At 30.9% G+C, this 20,202-nt stretch overlaps 5 protein-coding genes across 5 annotated transcripts in view; 3 read left to right on the top strand and 2 right to left on the bottom strand.

Moving 5' to 3' along the window:
- Positions 1 to 2,065: 2,065 nt before the first annotated feature.
- Positions 2,066 to 5,214, bottom strand: LOC106109321 (NECAP-like protein CG9132). The gene is made up of 5 exons (XM_013290773.1): positions 4,929 to 5,214; positions 4,650 to 4,855; positions 4,265 to 4,446; positions 3,906 to 4,093; positions 2,066 to 3,598 (listed from the first exon to the last, which is right to left on the bottom strand). The coding sequence occupies exons 1-5, from the start codon at positions 5,012 to 5,014 to the stop codon at positions 3,541 to 3,543; spliced, it is 720 nt and encodes a 239-aa protein (XP_013146227.1). The 5' UTR covers positions 5,015 to 5,214; the 3' UTR covers positions 2,066 to 3,540.
- Positions 5,215 to 5,553: 339 nt separating this feature from the next.
- LOC106109322 (peflin) lies at positions 5,554 to 13,095 on the top strand. Its single transcript, XM_013290774.1, has 5 exons — positions 5,554 to 5,608; positions 5,691 to 5,712; positions 11,948 to 12,179; positions 12,328 to 12,471; positions 12,624 to 13,095. Exons 2-5 carry the CDS (start codon positions 5,701 to 5,703, stop codon positions 12,845 to 12,847), a joined length of 612 nt encoding a protein of 203 aa, XP_013146228.1. The 5' UTR covers positions 5,554 to 5,608; positions 5,691 to 5,700; the 3' UTR covers positions 12,848 to 13,095.
- LOC106109319 (leucine-rich repeats and immunoglobulin-like domains protein 3) lies at positions 6,600 to 10,962 on the top strand. Its single transcript, XM_013290770.1, has one exon. It carries the CDS (start codon positions 7,235 to 7,237, stop codon positions 9,914 to 9,916), a length of 2,682 nt encoding a protein of 893 aa, XP_013146224.1. The 5' UTR covers positions 6,600 to 7,234; the 3' UTR covers positions 9,917 to 10,962.
- Positions 12,927 to 15,544, bottom strand: LOC106109320. Its single transcript, XM_013290772.1, has 7 exons — positions 15,365 to 15,544; positions 15,036 to 15,289; positions 14,714 to 14,883; positions 14,394 to 14,592; positions 13,943 to 14,153; positions 13,467 to 13,806; positions 12,927 to 13,170 (listed from the first exon to the last, which is right to left on the bottom strand). The coding sequence occupies exons 1-7, from the start codon at positions 15,365 to 15,367 to the stop codon at positions 13,151 to 13,153; spliced, it is 1,197 nt and encodes a 398-aa protein (XP_013146226.1). The 5' UTR covers positions 15,368 to 15,544; the 3' UTR covers positions 12,927 to 13,150.
- Positions 15,545 to 16,646: 1,102 nt separating this feature from the next.
- LOC106109073 (trafficking kinesin-binding protein 1) overlaps positions 16,647 to 20,202 on the top strand; it is a 29,340-nt gene continuing 25,784 nt past the window's right edge. The window contains exons 1-2 of the mRNA XM_013290473.1: positions 16,647 to 16,695; positions 18,268 to 18,357. Coding sequence (XP_013145927.1) covers positions 16,647 to 16,695; positions 18,268 to 18,357 — 139 coding nt within the window. The remainder of the gene's footprint in view (positions 16,696 to 18,267; positions 18,358 to 20,202) is intronic.

Below are 20,202 nucleotides of genomic sequence, written 5' to 3'. Positions count from 1 at the left end.
AAAAAAAAAAAAAAACGAAAGACTTGTATAAAACACAACAATAACAGCGGATGCAATGACCTCGACCAAATATCGAAGATTACGCAGCCCGTCCGGAACTATGTGTAACGAGACGATACACTTAACATCGCGTAGTAATGTAACACCGTCCCGCCACAGCGCCATCTGTTATAGTGCGGCAGAAACGGCGTCAACATAGTTTGAAAAAAACCTTATTAACTAGGTGAATAAAAAAAGCCCTTATGAAAATAGCAATAAATATTCTTTTCGAACCTAAGTTCCATGAATTGAGAAACTAAGTTCATGAAATGTGTTTCCGAACTTGAGTTTAACTCCATCGCAACTTAGGTCAATCTAACACTAATGAATCTCTAGTTAGGTAACGATTAAATAAATGGGGAGTTCAGAAACCCAGCATAATACAAGAAAACATTTATAGATAAACCTTTGGTGCGTAGGCACGTTCAGGTCGCGAGGCGTGAAATCCGATTTGTCGCCGATGTAACGAGCGAGCGCCGCGCGCCAAGCCGCCAGCCGTGCCCGTCACTTAATTACAAAAGTAATTGAAAAAAGATTTCTCGCTTTAATTTAAAGTCTTATTCAATTTTCTTATTAAATCATTTAAATTGTGATACGGTATCATTTAAAGACTTATAGCTGACTAATAAAGTAAAATATTATTTTCCATATACTATCTTACTTCTTGCTAATGTTATAAATGCAAAAATTTTAAATGGATGTTTGTTAGAACGGCCTAACGGTACTCGTTGAAATTTGGCATAGAGGTAAAACATAGTCTGGAAGAACACATAGGCTACTAATAAAGTTTTTTCTTTAAATCATAAAGAAAATAAGATGTAATGTCGCGTACGTCTACAGCTTAGAAACAAAAGTTAATTCATTAGAAAACTGTCTATACTCAAATTTACTGTTTATATGATTTATACTATGTATCAGCTGTTTAGCTAACATTTTTGTAATACATTTACTAGCTGTTGTTCATGACTTTGTCCACGTAAAATTAAAAAATAGTAAAAAAGTACAGCCTATGTTATTTAATGATGACGTAGATTTCTATTGGTGAAAGTTTTTGAAATCGGCCCAGTAGTTTTCGAGTTATTTCAATGCATACGAAAATACAAATCTATCCTCTTTATAAGATCAGTATAGAATAGAGAATATAAGATATTAGTAGACTACAATTTCAACATAACTATCAAATAACCGTTCGAGCATTAACAAGTTCCTAAAATTAAAGTACATTTAATTAAATCATGGTACATTTCAATTACTAAGTTACTGAAGTAAATAGCTCCGGGCATGCACGAATTAAGTCTTTAGTGGTTTCAAACTAGTTGACGAATAATTAAATTAAGCAATATCTGTTCTCAAATATCTTGATGAAGTTTCTAATTGAATACCTTAATTAAATTGATGTAGAAAATCTAAAACTTGTGAACACAATCTTATTTTGAAGTTAAAGATTGAATTGTTAGATATTTCGACACAAATGACTTCCTTTATAGACGGACGGCCATATTAATAATGCTTGTAAATTACTTTAACATACAAACTGCACTCCAAGGCGACATCGTAAAGATATCGAACGTTCTGTGGTAATGACTAGAAAAGTACGGAGCTTTTTGGCGACTGAGGGCTGAGACTGTGACTGAGCGCCCGAGCCACTATTTGCCATATTTTATAAAACTACCACCCATTCCTTTCCTTTCTAATATTTTCCTTACAATATTGTTTTAAATAAAGATAAATAGTATTGATAAATAGCTCAGATTAAGAAATAACTTTTAATAATACAGAATATATCAAAATAGTTAAAAAGCTAACAAAATCTTATAGCAGATTTTTTTTATATTTTATAGAAAACTTTTCAACGTTACTTTTTGTCATAGCAACACAAAGTACAGTACAACAAGCAAGTAGTGTTATCTCTATTTTCACAAATTGAATGAAAGTGACTATAATTTTGATGTATCAAGTCTTGCCTATCTTCTTTCATATATATCTTCCGATTTTCACCAAATTTGAAAGGAATAAATAACAAAAATCCATAATAATATATTTATTATTTAAACAGTGTCGCAACAAAGTTTTAATTACTTACAAGTGCCCAGTACTACTGCCATAACATATACAATTATCAAGTATGTTTACAATTCACATATAAGTCGTGAATATATTGAAATATAACTATGTATAAAGAACAATTCGCCAAGAAACACGTAAAGTGAATCATCTATTTCTGAACATAATAAAAAAACTTAAACTAATAAAGTAACATACATTTTTTTATAATTTTCGATTAACATAAACTTATAAGTTATAATGAAAATGGAAAAACGAGATATAAATACATAGATGTCTAACACAATTCAACAGCCCTACACCCGAAATTATACAAAAATATTTTTTTTTATTTTAAAGGAATGATTAAATAATTTTTTCGCATATAGTTGTTCATCTCATTTATATTGTAATATTTTCATATTAAAATAGCTTCATAAGGCCAACAAAATAAAGATATTTTAAAACATTTTACTATTTCTCTAAATTAATTGTGTGTGAAAACATACCTGCCTCATTACAGAGATGTAAGAATTTTCATTTTTAATTCATTCTTTCAATTGTTTTAATTTTACGAAGACACTATATTTAATTCAAAAAACCTTTGAAATAATATGATTATTTATGTATTTAAATTTTAAAGAAGCAAAACATGATATTTATATGCAAACATCTATGCGGAAGTTGAGCTTTCTACAATACATAATAGTACATTAAATAGGGTCTTAAATACATTTGTACATGTTTGAACAGAACACAAAAGGAAATTATTTTTGTACATAACTCCGCTGTAACTAAAATAGCTATTTACAGAGATTATTTACCACACAATTTGTTTTTTTTTTACACAAAAAATGTTAACATTTAGAATACAACATGATTGAATACCAAAAATGCAGGGGAAATTCGAGTTACATTATAGCAGCCACACTCTGTTCATTTTTTAATGTTTAAACTAAATGAGAAAAATGACTTTCTGTATAGTTGGAGAGTGTTGTTCCTTTGTGTTACTGTAATATAATTGAGAATGTGTACTACATATTATCTAACGGTAATCGCCACTAACAAACTTTATTTTCAAGCTGCAAATTCTACCACTACTAACTCTACTTACATAAGAGTTACAACATATACATATATTTGATATATTTATTTAATGAAATGTTAATATACAGTAGAACTGATAAGTTAAAGTCCAAGGGAAACACAAAAAAAATTGAGTTTTAGAGATTTTAAGTTATCAAGGGTCTATGATGTAGAGGTTTTGGGCTCTGATGGGAAGGGAACATATTATTTTTTGAAGTTACTGAGGTTTGAGTTATCGAGGTTCTACTGTATTTCAACATTGGTTTATAGTCTTTTAACATTAAGTATTTTGTAAGTATTGTGCAACACACTAACCTGCCTTAAGTATATCAGACAACAAATTACAATATCTCCCTAATGTCAGAAATCCATTTAAAATTGTACCCAGTTTTGTTGATTGGCAGGCGTCACTGGCTTCTGAGCGGTGGCGCTGTGAAAGACATTAACAACTGTACAGTTACATTAACACTAAACAATTGTAAGTTAAAAAAATTGCTTTTAAACAAATAAATGTTTGTTTATCAATCAAATAAAATCATTGTACTTCTGTCAGGCAGATAAGAGAGTAAACCGGTTATACAAAGTTAAGTTTGAACTGCATATTATTTTAAAACTTTTTTGATAAACTGCAGTTCTCAAAAGTTCAGTTATTACGGAAGAAAACTACACAAAGTAATTGTTCAAGTACAATTACACTGAGTTCGGCAGATTGTTTTACATGTAAAAAGCTATGTTACCTTGCAGAATTGAAGTCTCCCCATTCAGAGGTATTAGCCGGGGCAGGTCCACCGGGGGTAGGGGCAGGAGCGTGCTGCGGTGATGGTGGCGGCGGTAGACGCGAGCCACCCGGCGGCGGAGGCAGTAGCCCACCCACTGACATGCCGCCTGCGCGCTTTGTCCGACTGCCTTCACTGCCATCCTTCTTCTGTATTATGCAATAAACATACATGTTGTTACAAAAAGTACCTCTTGACAAATTAAATTCCCAAATAAAAGTTATGTGTTTATGGAGGGAAAATAGACCTTTGTGAATGCAAATTATACTCTGCTCCAAAACTTAAATAGGTCAATAAGTAAATGTTCATTTAATACTTACAGTAATTTTCATATTGATTTTAATGGTTTCTCCATCTTTAAAACCAAGATCAAGATTTTGCTGCTGTGACTGTTCACCTTCTTGTTCTTTCTTTAGCCATTTGAAGTGATCTTGTAATGCAACATTAAGATCAAATGAATCCGATCGATCACCAAAGCCTAAGCCTATGTAAGCACTTCGGCCTGAAAATATAACAAAACATTCATCATTAGATTTGTTTTAATAAATGTATCAAACATATCAGGATATGCTTGATGGTTTTAAATGACATAGAGATTCAAATATTATTATCAAAAATTTACTTTTAAACATAAGCAATATTAAATACTTTGATTTTCATCTTGAATGAAATATATTCAATTAACAATACTTTGGGTTTTCCTACCATTGTCATCTTGGATTCTAACGACAAAGTATCTGGAACTATCAGTTACAGCTTCCAGGGCCAAACCCGGGTATTTATCAATAGGACATTTCGCAAATAATTCTCCGGTTGTTTTGTCCTCCAACTTCATTATCAACTCGTCGCCTTTCGCAACCAAACGCATCCGCCCCGTCCATTGAGGCTCTTGTAAATTCCAATCTGCTGCCCTAAAAAATAATTTAAGTTTACGTACTAAAGGTCGTATTTCATAAACAAATATAGAATACTTTTGTTCCTTACCTGTACCCTCTATTTGAAGTTCGTGGTGGGATCTTAAAAACGAACACCTCATTCTTAACAAGTATCACACTTTCGTACGAGTCCATTTTAAGTAATCGATCTTCCCTTTTGACTTGCAACTTTAACCGCAAATTCAAATTGCACAATAGTAATTCGTACAATTTTAAAGGCAAATAAGTAGAATGATATTTAACAATACACTACTTTACACTGTTTCTATACCTACATATTTTTACAATTTGACAAAGTTGACACTGTTTCGTATAATTTGACATTAATGACGTGCTTTTTACAAATCTGACAACTGAACACAGAGTTTGGATATTTTTTTTACACTAAAGAAACAAAAAAATATCGCTTTGTGATGTTCCCGTGTGAAAAGTAAGCAAAAAAAATTACATAATTACCATATACCAATCTTAATTAAAATACACGACAAAAAGAATTTTTGATTCAATTCCCATCCAGTTTTTTCCTCCTGTCAATGTAAAATCAGAACGTTTTTGATTGGGTTTTTGACTTTGAGCTTTGAAGTTGTCAAAATTAAGTTTATTGTAAAGTTAAGATTGGTTAATAACTAGCTTTAACTCAAAACAATAAAAAAAAAGTATTAAATAATTATTTTCTTCGTGGAAAAACGCACATTAAGTAATTATAAAGTAATAACGTTGCAATTACAGGTAAAAATATGAACTGTTAAATTAAAATAGTATTATTATTAATTTATATCATATAGATAAAGTTGTTTCTTTTATTTTCCAGGCATTGAATAATGGCATACAACGTAAGTTAATCTCTACCCATTGAATTGTCATCCCATATTAATACCAAGCAATTTTAAGAACCAAAATATTCTCTAAGTTAAAAACAAATGTTTTTAACAAGATGCTATGTAATTAATGCCATTCATGTTTAGCACAATTTCTGAAAGTACCAGCAAATAATTATACAACCCCAAAAAATAACCACATATTTTTTAAAATAAGATCCCTTACAATCAGTACTTGTGCTAACATTTTTTTTCAATTTGCTTTAAATTATAAAGGCTTACAATGATTACTTGTTGGTATAGTACTAGTTACTTGGTTACTCTATACTTGTAATTTACTAATTTTAAACAAATTCATTTTAGCTTAGTTTTTGTGCTTCAGCTAGCAATGCTATGAGCTATCCTCGGTAACTTAAACCAAATAAGTGATTATGAAGTAGAAAATGAAGGGGCTTCAATGTTTTGAAACAATGTCGAAGGGAAATTAGTACTGGATTTTAGATTAGATTTTAAATTCAATTACAGTTGCATTCCAGCATTGATATTGATTGCTGGACTGTAACAATGTAAACCAAGCTTTAATTCACTTTAAATTGCTTGCTAAGTCTGTACTATGCACTATGTCCTGAATTAATAAATTCATTGCCCTACTAAGATTATTTACACAGTTATTTACTCTCATATTCTTGGGTCTCTCTCATCACATGGGTCTTATCTTTTTCGATGTTTGAAATATTTAGTTTTATATGTTAATGCCAAATGATTGGTAAGGTAATATTTTATATGATATGTAGGTTTTTTATAGATGATCTAGGTTCTAGATACCTAGATCTAGAACCTAGATCAACTATCTAGGTGTCTTACAGTCAGGAAAGGTTTTTTTTATTACTAATTCACAAGTAATAATCTAATAATATACATATGAATACAGAAGCTAACATTATAACTGAATATTTCAAAATTAATTGTTTTGTTTTGGAAACACCTTGAACTATATAAGTACCCGTTTATTTAATTATTAAATGTACCTTAAACAAAAATGTAGGTACTCTTGCATGTAGTCCTTTAATAAAAAGTGGACACGTCAATGACCTCGATTTCGTAAAAGAGAAGACGAAAAAACTTTATTCTTTTCAGTACGGTAACAGTGTTATGACTTAGATATTTCTAAATATAAATACAAATTAAAATATATGTTAATCTATAAGTGTAATTTTTTTTATATTCATGTCGGTGTTGCTGTTCATTGCATTGTATTTATAGTAACGCGCAGTTGGCTATGGCCATAACATCCATAGAGTTAAAAAAAAACAATGTAAAGAACATGGCGGTCAAGTCCCTATCAGTAAATATGCCGAGTTGTTTTACGATTACACTGTTTTTATATCGTGCAAAATGTAATTATAGTGTGAAAAAATATTAATTAAAGTGACCTTTTTATGGACTTTTCTTATTAACAATTTATGTTGACAATTATGTAAGAACAAAGACGCAATCCGTCTATCAATGGTTGGAGCAAATACACAAATGCAGAAAAATGGGAGACTCCCATTATTTGGTGTCGATTGTAGTATTATTGTTTGTGTTTCCGTTTTCCCTTCAAGTAGAAAATTATGAATGTCCGCAGAAATGCGATTGTCTCGAAAAATATGTTGATTGTTCAAACAAGAATTTACTTTCTGTCCCGAGAATTCCAGAGTGGGTGGAACAATTGGACTTAAGCTTCAATAGGCTAAGTGAAGAAGTGACAAAGTATTTTGACAAATTAATAGCTTTAAAAGTATTAAAGTTGGATAAAAATGGTTTGCATCGTATCCCTGACTTTCTCGAAGCGAACCAAATTGAGGAAATCAAGATGAATCGAAATGATATTGAATCGATAGATGTCGGGCACTTTCCAGCAAACAATTCAATCACTTCGTTGAGTTTAAACAGTAATCAAATAAAAGTGATTGATGAAGGAGCTCTAAATAATTTGACAAACCTAGTTGTCCTAAAGTTGAATCGCAATGAAATATCATCTCTGCCAAATCACTTATTCATGCATCAATCGAAGCTGGAAAATTTGGAACTAAATCATAACAAATTACATGTTATAAGTGGCCTGCTATTTCAAGATTTATCAAGTTTAACTACATTGAAATTAAAATTCAACAATATAGATATTGTAATGGATGGTGCCTTCTATGGATTTAAATCTGTTAAATCGCTGCAATTGGATCATAATAGGATTAAAGTTATCTCTAAAGGATGGATGTATGGATTAGAATCCTTGAATACATTATCACTTTCAAATAATTTAATATCTAAAATTGACTTGCATAGCTGGGAACTTTGCACAAAATTGGAAATGCTTGATTTATCCCACAATTACTTAATGGAAATAGAGGGACGAACTTTCCAATATTTAATTAATCTTCACACACTTAATCTAAGCTATAATAATATTTCATCTGTATCTCAGGAAGCCTTTCGTGATATGATACAATTGCAAACCTTATTATTAAATAATAACAAGATATCTTGGACTGTTGAAGATATGTCTGGTCCATTTTCCAAATTACAAAACCTGAAGGTATTTAATTTATCTGCTAATCATATTAAATCAATAAACTCCAGAGCCTTTGAAGGTTTAACTAATGTCATGGAATTAGATTTAAAAGGAAATGACATAACTTCTATCCAACAACATGCATTTGAGAAAATGACAAAAATCAAAAAGTTTCACCTCAATTCATCTTCTTTGTTATGTGACTGCAATTTACTGTGGATAGTTAAATGGATAAGAGATAAATTGGATCAGAAATTCATTACGGCAACCTGTGCATATCCATCGGAACTTCGTGGGGCTTTGATCTCCAAACTTAAAGAAGATAACTGTGGGGATTCTCCTAAGCCAAAAATTGTTGAACATCCTAAATCACATCTTGCTATTAAAAGTAGGTCCGCAAATTTGATATGCACAGCCACATCAAATCCTTTTAGTAACATGACATTTTTATGGAGAAAAAATAATGGTAATGTGAGTAACCCTACTGTTTATGAAAATGTTACAATGACTAAAAAAGGGCAACCACAAGCTACTTCCATTTTGGTGATATCAAATGTTACTAATGGTGATGCGGGTCGATATCAATGTGTTGTGAGCAATAAATTTGGGACAACATATTCTATGAAGGCCAAAGTGAATATTGTGACTTTTCCTCGATTCATAAAAACTCCTACAAATGTAACGGTTAAAACTGGAGAAACTGTTACATTAGATTGTGCAGCTTCTGGAGATCCAGCTCCTGAAATTTCTTGGAAAAAGGATGGAGGTAATGACTTTCCTGCAGCTCGAGAAAGGCGAATGAATGTAATGCCTTCAGATCCAAGGTTCTTTATAGTAAATGCTAAAACTACGGATATGGGCATTTACAGTTGTGCAGCTAAAAACCATGGAGGGACTATAATCGCAAATGCTACTTTAACTGTTCTACAAGAACCATCTTTTATAAGAGCTATGGAAAATAAAGAAGTTGTAAGTGGTGAATCTGTTGTTTTACAATGTATGATATCAGGTTCACCTAAACCAGTGTTGAAATGGCTAAAGGATGGAATGCCCATAGTGCATACAGATCGCCATTTCTTCTCTGGTGAAGATCAACTTCTTATTATAATTGGAGTTGAACCTAAAGATGCTGGAAAATATGAATGTGAGATTACAAATGAGTTAGGTACAAAAAAGGACACAATAGAAATGAAGGTGTTAACACCGGTTTCAATAATGGTGAATGAAGAAGATATGACAGGTATTATTATAATAACAGTTGTCTGTTGTGCAGTGGGGACTTCTATAATTTGGGTTGTGATTATTTATCACACTCGTAGGCGCATGGCACGAGCTGTGCATACATTTCCCAGTGAAAGTGTTAAAATGACACAAGTGGTTCATAGTGATTGTGATTCACCACAAATGTTCCCAGACAATTTATCTGAGCATTCATCCTGCAAAGATAGTGGAACAGGTGATTCAGCTAAACAAACAAGCTTTGACGGTGTGCCTACCGACAGAAGTGAACAAGTGCATTTTGAGACTGCAGTTTGCAGAAGTTACTCCCCAGTGCCTGAGGCCCATAAACTTTTGCCCTCCTCATTCAAGCCCTCTATACAAGTGTGTGTAAATACATCTGTAACACCAGCTACTTATAGTTTTTCTAGTCACAGTGGTAATGTTTAGATATATGTGTAAAAATATTAAAATATATTAACAGTGTTAGAATTTCACTAACTAGAGATTTCTGTAAATTCACATGTTTTTCATGAAAATAAATTTATTTGAGTGAATTTTAAAAACAAATTATTTGTAATATTTACTATAACAGAATCTCAAAAAAAATTCCCACTGTCTATTCCTAATATAAAATACAGAAGTAAGCAAATATCTCTAGGCAGTGAAACAGCATTAATCTAGGTATTTAAAATATTGATTGTGTAGTACAAAATATAACAAACTTGCCAGTATTGGTTTGATGTAAAAGACTGAATGTCGTTTATTTGTATGATCCTTGTTATTCAATAATATTGATAGGTAATAAAATAGTAATTAGATTTTAATTTATTTCTGTAATGACTAAATTTACTTAGTATTACAAGTGGACTACTGTTTATTATCTTTGTCATTTAAAAGATAACTTGTTTACAATGTGAGATTGTCATCTATCCTAATTTTTTTTATTTTATCTTGGTCAATATGGTTTAAGATGTGTTAGTAACACACAGAAAATTTCAATTAATGATAAAAATTTTGAATAACTGTAATCTAATTAAACAAAAAGAAATCATTTTCTTTTCTGTTTATGATTAACAAATGTATTGATTCATTTTTTTTAAAAAACAATAACTTTAAAGTTTGAAGGTTAGGAGTAAAAATTATAATAAGAGGAGATGAATAAACAATATTCAAAAAAATACAAAACACAAAAGTTAATCATAGCCCAAAATGTTTTTAATGATTTGCAATTACAAAAACTTCAATACTTCAAACAATGCTATTTTAATAAAACATTAGACTTTGTAATAAATATAAGAAAGTAATAATAAGTACTTAGCAAGTAAGTTGTAGATGAGGTGTAATGTTAAAATAAAAAGGAGTGAGATTTTAGAATATGGGCACAAATTACTGTTTAATTTAAAAACAAGTAGAGTAAGAATTTGATTGACTTATCTTGTTGAAACCCTTGCTTGACTAATTAGTAACAGAGTATGTACTAAAAATAGATTTAAAAAAAATACAGCGAACATTTAGTTAATAAGCTAAATTATTACTAAAAGAAGAAAAGTTTTTTGGAAGTATAACTATATACATTGTTATTTGATATTTTAACAGGATATTGTAAATGGTAATCAATATAGATTAAATGAGGCATATGCAGTGTCCTGACATGGTTATAATGCTTTCATAGGAAATACAATTGAACAATAAAATAAATGGCTTTAATTTCTTTCAAAATAGTAGACTGGATTATTTGTGTTGATTACATAATTACTCAATATGTTTTTTTCTTTCCTTTGAAACTATTTATATAGGATTGTTGTTTAGTTGGAATATTACGCACATTTCTATTTGTACGTTGTTTTTTTTCGGTTTAGTTGTTTTCTTAAAGAATTTTATCAGTAAATACAATTTCAAATATGTACACTCTATTGGATTATAAGACCTTACATTTACAAAAAATCCGTGTCGTAGTTACGTTTGAATGTTAGTATTTTGCGTGCTTTTACCATAATTTTTTAAGTAAATGCATATGGTTAATTAGCATTTGTAGTAAATGTTAAAATTAAGCAGTTTTGTAATATTTATACATTGAATTTAAGGTTACTACTATTTATATACTTTATAGAATAAAATCGTCCTTAAAACAGAACTGTTTTTATTTTATTTACAAAAATATACCTTTTTAGTAAGACTCCGTTCGCGCGGAGTTAAAAAAAAACAAAAGTGAGTAACCTGTGTTCTTCCAGACTACACATCTGTACCAATTTTCATCGATATCCGTTCAGACGTTAAGGCTACAAACTCTAACAAACATCCATCCATCTAAACATTCGTATGATATGGAATTCGTTTTATAGTATGATATGGAAAGCCAACCATTGATGTACTGGAAACTTTTCTAACAGGAACTAGATGTAAAGAAACGAGAGGCGTACCACAACTATTGCTAATGAAAATACTGTTAATTGTTAAAAATTGTGCTGTTGTGTTTAGCCAGGTTACGGTCAGCCTAACTACGGTGGCCAACCCGCTGGCCAACTGGAAATTGGCCATGGTCCATACCCATCTGTTGGACCTACAGGTGGGGTATCACCACAAGTACAGCAGTGGTTTGCAGCGGTAGATAAAGATCAATCTGGATTCATATCAGCAGCCGAATTAAAGTCTGCCTTGGTGAATGCTCAAGGCCAAAACTTTTCGGACACTGCATGTCTACTGATGATTGGTAAGATTTTCATTAATTTAATACTAGTAACGAGTTTTTTTTTTCTCTATTGACACATTCCAATTAGATTTAGCGTAACTTTAATTTTTATTGCCTGAAGCTTCAAGTAGAAATTAACTTCTAATGAATTATTTTTGACTCGTTACAGGAATGTTCGATAAGGATCGTTCCGGCCATATAAATCTCGAGGAATTTGACAAACTGTACACATATATAAACCAATGGCTTGCTGTTTTTAAAACATATGATACTGATCAATCTGGGCAAATTGACGAACAGGAATTGTCCAAAGGTAAAAATCTTTTTTTATGCTAGGGTAAATAGTGGCTCGCTTTGTTTTATTACTGTTATCTTTTTATTTAAACAAAAAAAAATATCCTCAAGTAGGTAAAGAATACGAGTTGAAAAGTGGAAACATTTGAAAATATTTTTTTTATGTTACAGCACTGACGCAAATGGGATTCCGATTCACGCCAGAATTCATCAATTTCTTATCGAAGAGAAGCGATCCGAAAACCGGAATGATATCAGTGGACAATTTTATTGTATTATGTGTTCAAATGCAACGTTTCACTGAAGCTTTCAGAGTGCGAGACACACAACAGAATGGAACTGTTACAATTGGCTTTGAAGACTTCTTGAATGTAGCGCTTAGTTGCTCTATATAACACAAAATCTCATTCAGATATCTAATGAATCTTCACTTAGCTATAAAACAGAAAAATGGGTTTAATAAACTGCACATGGTTCTCATGGAAGCCTTTTTTATTAATGTTGGCTACAAAAGCGAGCAAACCTCAAGATTTTCTTTAATTTTACAATTGACATAAACCATTGCTTTAATTTTTTATTCCATAGCTTAAAGCTAGATAAACAAATAAATGTAAGATCTGTTAATAAAAAAAACTTAAAAACACATTTTTTTTATTTGATGGTTCCTATTCACATATATGTTCAGTTTCTTCATACTTCTAAAAATCCAGTGTTGTATCTGAAAAAAAATTGTATCTTTAATTATACAATATCACTTAGTTTAACAATACACTAAGGGATTACTTAGGGCTGTTAAAGACCTAAGTGAAGCTATAACTAACTATAGTTCTGTATTTGAATGAATGCATGAAAAGAGGATATTTCTACATGTTCCATCCCCTGCTCAAATCCATGTTTCTTTCCCATCATCATAAAAAGAATAAGAGATAAGAATTAAAGCGGATTTTCATTCTTATTCAATTTATCTTGTACTTAAATGTTTACGTATTGAACTAAAAATATGAAATTACTCACTGGCAAAATTTCTTTTTCTCATTGCTTCAGCCTTCTCAAGGGAGAAAACTACTTCTTGAAAATTCTTCACAGCATTTCTCATATGATTCTGATGTTGTACATTATCAGGTGAACTGTCGTCCAGTAATGTGTGAATTGTTGGTACTTCGTCTAATTTTATATTCCTTACATTATTAGGTTTGAACACAATTGAAACTTTGCCAGTCTTAGGATGAATACTAAATGGTGATTTGAGAAGGTGATTAAACCCTTTTGTGACATTAACATCTAACCGTGGATAACAGAATTGTATTTTTATTTCTTCTATAAGATATTTAATTTTTCTTATAGCACTTCCATTCTAAAAAAAAATAAATATTGTGTGACGATATTTTACAGATATCCATAAAACTGCTATTAAACTCTGAACTCTTAAAAATTAACAGTATGAGAAATGTGCTAAATAATAACAACAACTGGCTTAAAAACCAACATACTTCTCTTAAATATGAATCATAAATACTAATAAATGCTTTCCATCTTTCCAAAGAAGATTCAGGCATTTTTTCCAAACTTTTTTCCACTTGTTCTTTTAATGCATCTTCAGGGATCATTTTCAGGAATTTTTGTAATCTGCTTGTTGTTCCGAGAAATTCTTGATCTTGTATTACATCATCAAAATATTTGTCAATAATACTAACAGCTCTTCTGTAAAATTATAAAATCTATTATTAATAATATTATCAGCAATCATCTTTATTTAAAGGAAAGATAACCAGGAATATTTAGATGTAAGTAAAGTATTTTTGAAATACAACATGACTTTTGCTGTAACCCAGGGGGGTAGGCAGACTTATGTCCTGATACACTTCTTTCCATTCTACATTCTATTCTTATTTCTAAATTTAAATATTAAATACATGATGTCATCATTTCTATTATAATTACCTGATGCTTGTATGTAAATTATCAGATCCTAAATGTACTTTTTTATTCTGATTATCACCTCCCATTATCAAACAAAGATAATCAGCTATGGCCGCTCGTCCAGGACTGTCTAGAGTTCTTGCTTCATAATCTGATACCCAACAATGAATACCTCGTCTTCCAGAGAATACCCATAGTATATTTTGAAAGCCAAAGTCATCTGAAATGTAAACACAAATGTACATATAGACTAAAAGTACATATGGTATAACATATCTAAATGTGATGATTGTGGACATTTAGTGTCATATTTATAACATGAGCTTATTATCTATATTTACCTTTCAATGATTTATGAATTATTTCACAAGCGATAACCATGAACTTCCAACATTTATCACACACTTTAGCTTCCTGACAACATGTCCGCACTTCATCATAATCTGTTAAATCAATATCAAAAACTAACTCTCTTGCTAAGACTACTGCATCATGCCTAGATATTGATGGTCTGTAAAAAATAAAACATTTTTTTTATTGCTGTATAAACCAGCGGTTGACCACAATTCCACCTGGAGCAAAGAGAAGATGTGGTCGAATGATGGTAAGCTCAACATGTTTATACTAAAAATTACAAGCTGCATAATAAAGTAAATTACATACTTGTTATTATACACAGCACCAATATCTAATTTGTGGGGGCATTTCTTTTGAAGCAGCGTCTGAAATTCTTTCTGATCATTTATTGATAAAAATCGTATATAAACATCATCAGCTAATGTAAATGATAATTCCCTGTTGGACAGAGGTTGTGGACTGTTTCCACAAGCGAGCCATCTGCAGAAAATATTTTGAGGAAATAATCTTGTATAGTAAACTGGGAGCATGTCCGAAAGCAAATTTTCATCATGACCCACCTGAAAGAATCGTAAATAGCAAATTTAGTAACAACAACTTGGGCAAACTAAATGTTTTTAGTAAAAACCACTTACCATATTTTTCAGGGTATCTACAAAGTAGTTATTTCTTAAGTTGGTCTTTATTCTTCTTGGATATAGCGTATTTTTATTACAAAGTACACTATGGATACGATTTTTAAACACTTAAATTTCACAAATAAAAGTACCTTATTTTATGTCAAAATCGTTTGTCTTTGGATTTGGCGGGAATCTGAATCGTATTTTATTCCATGAAAGGCAAAAGCTGTTCAACATTCAGCCAAAGTCCAGAGTTTGGTCCCAGACAAATCCAAAAACATAAAATGTGGTGGATGAATCAATAAATCTTAATAACGTGTGTATGTTTTATTTTACTATTAATTTTTCTTTACATTTCATTAAAATTATAATACACAAAAATAAATTAAATCAAAATTAAGGGTACCCTACATACATAATATTTTGCATCATTGTATCCCATAGAATTATTTCATTTTTTCCTTTGTTATAACTCTACGATAGGTTGGTTTACAACAAAATGGAACTAAATATAAGAAAGAGCTTTATTATTGCTGCAATACTACCATGGTGTAAGATATATTTCATTGTTATCTAAAATGTTTTATTTGATTGAGTCTTAGTATTTTAATGCAATTTTTACAGGTTCAATTTCTGATTATTGTGAAAAACTGTCAACAAATATACAAGAACTGACGACAACAGTAGTGATGATATTTATGACAAAACCCTTGATAACATCTTTGTTAGTTTTAATTACGGCATGCTTCTTAACGATACCCCTTTTTATTTCATTTACGCTTTTGGCTATAGTTATTGGGATTATAGTTATTATTATCGTGGTGGAAGGTAAAGTACATAACTTGGATTTTTTATTTTATGTAGTTAAAAATGTAACTAATCCCTTCTATTATTTTTTTCAGGTGTAATAGTGCTTGTCATACTTATAGTAATTGTGCAGGGCATTTTGATTTGTGTTCTAATTATATCTGTTGTGTCTTATACAATTTAGCATAGTATTAAATAATTAATAAAAACTATGTCATTTTATTACAAAAAGAAACAAATGGAGTAGTAATACTTTTCATTTAGATGATCGTTTTAAAAACCACTCCTACTCAGGAAAACTAAGCAGAGGCCTATTATCATGCATGACAGATTTTAAAAAATAATTCAGAATAAAACCCTTTCAGATTTAAAATTTTTAAATGTCGTTCAAAAATATTTTTATTCTGTTCCGCGAATGTATCGATTGAAGTTTGTATTGTCTGTGGAATTTCTCTAAAACTTATCTTTCAAATTCAATCTTTCAATGAGAATGGAGAATGGAGAACTAAAAACGACCTTACTGACTTACACTGACTTAGGTAACTCGCTGCATTGTATTTGCAGTGTTGATTTTCAAAATTTTGCATGTGCCGATTTTCCTTATCATTCATAGTGTCTTAGTGTTGTGCTCATTACAATGGAAATTTATATACAAGGTCAGAGTTCATGGTGGCATCGATGATGTAAATATGACTGTAAGTACTGGTGTTCTCGTCACTTGTAAAATGGGCATTGCTTAATTTGAGTCAAAACCTGTAACGTTTAGTCTCAAGTTATGAAATACAGATATTTTTTTTTCATACATCATTCAGTATCTCGTTGTCGCTATTAACAAATCCTTCTAAGATGAGATTTACTTTTTATCCATACGGCTGCAAAGTAAACAAAGTCAAAATATACAACATAGATCTGGCTGGTTATAGATCCTCCAAAGAATAACGACAATATAAAAATGGACCTACTTATGACTGTTTACAATTCTTAGTGAATCATCATCCTTTTTCAGGAATCATCTACATATAAGGCCAAAGAAGCCCCGGAAAATTAGATCTGTAAGTATTTTCATTAGATTTTGTTATAAATATTCATAGAAGCTATCATACATTGTTTTACACTTTTATGAGACATTATTAAATCATTATTGAAATAGTTGTTAAGTTACTTGTCATTTTTATTAATCAGATATAAAAAATCCATTGTTAAAATACTAAGGATACAGATAAGAGAAACTTATAAGTCCTATAAAAAGTAAAGTAAAATTATAGTGTGTATAATTTAGTAATTTAATAAACTGCGTAGTAATATCCAGTTACAATCCAATTTCTTTAATTTATAATACATAACAAGTAAAGTGTACATAAAAGAAAAGTGGGAGCACTAATTGTATATGTCAAGTTTAGTTTGTTCAATATGTTTATAGAAAATTGGAAAGTCATATCTATATTGATAACATCATAATTGCTACTCTAATGTAACATAAATTATGGTTTTTGCACAGTGAAAGTATTGATGGTACACCATTTTTTGTTTGGTTAGATACAATGACACTTTCTTATTACATAGAATATTTATTTTCATTCCATCCACATGTGAGTTTTCAATATTTGTAATCTTTTTTAATATGTTTGATAAACCTTTCAGTTTAGCATAACTTATGTTGTTTATTATAGATTATTGTAATAATATCTTAGTTTGTTTAACTATGCAGTAGGAATTTCTGATATTTATACCTCACCTGGAGTAACAAGATAACCTAAATAATGTGAAATAAATGTTACTTCAGTTATGATTATTTAGCGAACATCATGGTAACTTGAAATGTACCAATATGTTCTAAATATTGAACCTCTTTTGCTCTGCATCTTTTCCTGATTTATTTACTTTTAAATCAAGTTTAAGTTATTATCTTATTAGGCCTTTAATATTATCTGATTTGTTTTTTGTTTTATTGGATAATAGCTATCGCCTGCGAATCACAGAAAAAGTGAGTAGACTATGTGTTTTTCCAGACTGTCCTCTATATCTATACCAAATTTCATAAGAGTCTGTATAGCCGTTTAGTGTGAAGTACGACTGTTAAGAATGTTAAGCTAATAAGGTATGTGTTGTAGGGCAGTTCGTCAAGCTGGCGGCCTTCCAGGATGCGGCTCGCGCGCCTCCGCTAGTCCCGCGCGCTGTACGCCACGTCGCCACGATCACAGGTAACTTAGCACAGTTGTATCTACTTCAGGACATAATTAGATCAGATCAGATTGAGCTTTAAAAAGGATTCATCGCGCTTTTTTGTTTATTACAAAAAAAAATTAGGCATGTTCCATAGAGGATAGATTATATGGACTATTATTATTGGACAAGTGTCTGCTTGTTTTTCCGCTTCTATAAAATAAAGTACCAAACTACTATCATGGCTAATCTAGTTACGAGGTAAATTACGTCATTCTTTGGCGGAAGTGTGCTATAAGGCTGGAAACAGATTAAAAGCAAAAGTAATTAAATAACCTATAAGTAATGATTATATCTATGGTTAATTATTAACCCTTAAATTACTCTATTCACTCATATTGTAGCATAAATAAAAAAATTGCTTGTTTACTTAATATGTGTTATCAAGTGTGTTGCATATATAAGTGCATCAAGTAATATTTTGTGTGATTAATTAAACAAGCACTAAATGTGGCAAATTAGAAAATAATACGTGGCTTTTTTAAATTTCCACATAAATAAGGCGTGGTAGTTCGTTAAAACAGACTTGTTGATATTTGAATCACCGGTTTAAATGTCGTCATTTATTTTGGCCTTTATGATGAGGCCATTTATTGAAAAAGAATAATTTCATTTTGAATATGTAAAGTAATATTGCAACAATCGATTGAGATTTCACTTAGATGTTTCGGCAATGTGAACGCGAGGTAAGACTTTAATTAAAGTGTCACATGTAGACGTCGGGCGTAACGCGAGTTAATTGAAGTTAAGGACCGGTTTTTCGTCATAGCATTGCCAATTCGTATGACTCATGTCAGACTAACGCGTTAGTTAACGCGCATACATATGGTAACCAGTAGCAGGCAATAAAATTAAAAGTTAGAAACGTGTAGTTGTATAACCGTGAATTTTGACTGTCGTAAGACATGTATAACAACGTTACACTTATCTATGTTTTTAATCAGGATGAGAAGGATGGTAATGGGCTTTCATGCAGTTTTCAAAATATAAGAGATTTACAGGAAAATATATACTCCTGTGTTATTGCAGTCAAAAGTAATATAAGTTAAATATTTTTGTTTCTAGATATGTCACTGTTCATTTCTCATTTTTTCCGGTGTTGGCTTTTGTTTCTTATTTTTGTTACGTCTTCAACTTCCTGTTTCTAATAACGGGAACACAATTCCGCCACAGCTCTATTTAGGTCTGATGTCATCTATTGGCGTATTTTTGTTATATGTAAAACAATCACTTGAAAAAAAAAACAATGATCGGTAAAGTTACCCTGTACAAATACATCGCATCCTTCATTTTCATTCCTCATTAAAGTAGAGATAACAATTCTTTGGTAATAGTTTTTAGCCTCTTAAACCAACGTAAGGTAAACTTAACTTATCCACAATTTATTGACGTTTAAATTGTACGTAATAATGTTAAAACAGTATGAATGGAATTCCGGGAATAATTAATTTAGTAATGCGGGCATCGTCCTCATTTTATAGCCGCAATACATTTCAATGTGTGTCATCTTGTAACACAATAGTTGGCAATCGTCGATTTACAGGCCACTGAAATAGTTCACATTTTACCGGTTGGTCGTTATTTATTCGCGCATCTTTGCTATCTTGGCTTGGTATAAACGTATCTATACATGTAATAAAATTGGAGTGTCTGAAATATAAAAAGTAAAATGCCAGATTTCAGGAAGATGATGTATTTGCTTTGCTGATAACGAAAATCGCATTTAAAATTGTTTGTCTGCCTGTCAGTATGTCTCTGACCGCAAGCCGCGTTTGTTCCGGGTAACGTACTAAACGGCTGGGCCGATTTCGACCGGACTTTCA

Source organism: Papilio polytes, unplaced genomic scaffold (genome assembly GCF_000836215.1).
Source record: "Papilio polytes unplaced genomic scaffold, Ppol_1.0 DF821289.1, whole genome shotgun sequence".
Lineage (NCBI taxonomy): Eukaryota > Metazoa > Arthropoda > Insecta > Lepidoptera > Papilionidae > Papilio > Papilio polytes.
This window is presented reverse-complemented; position numbering and strand designations above follow the sequence as displayed.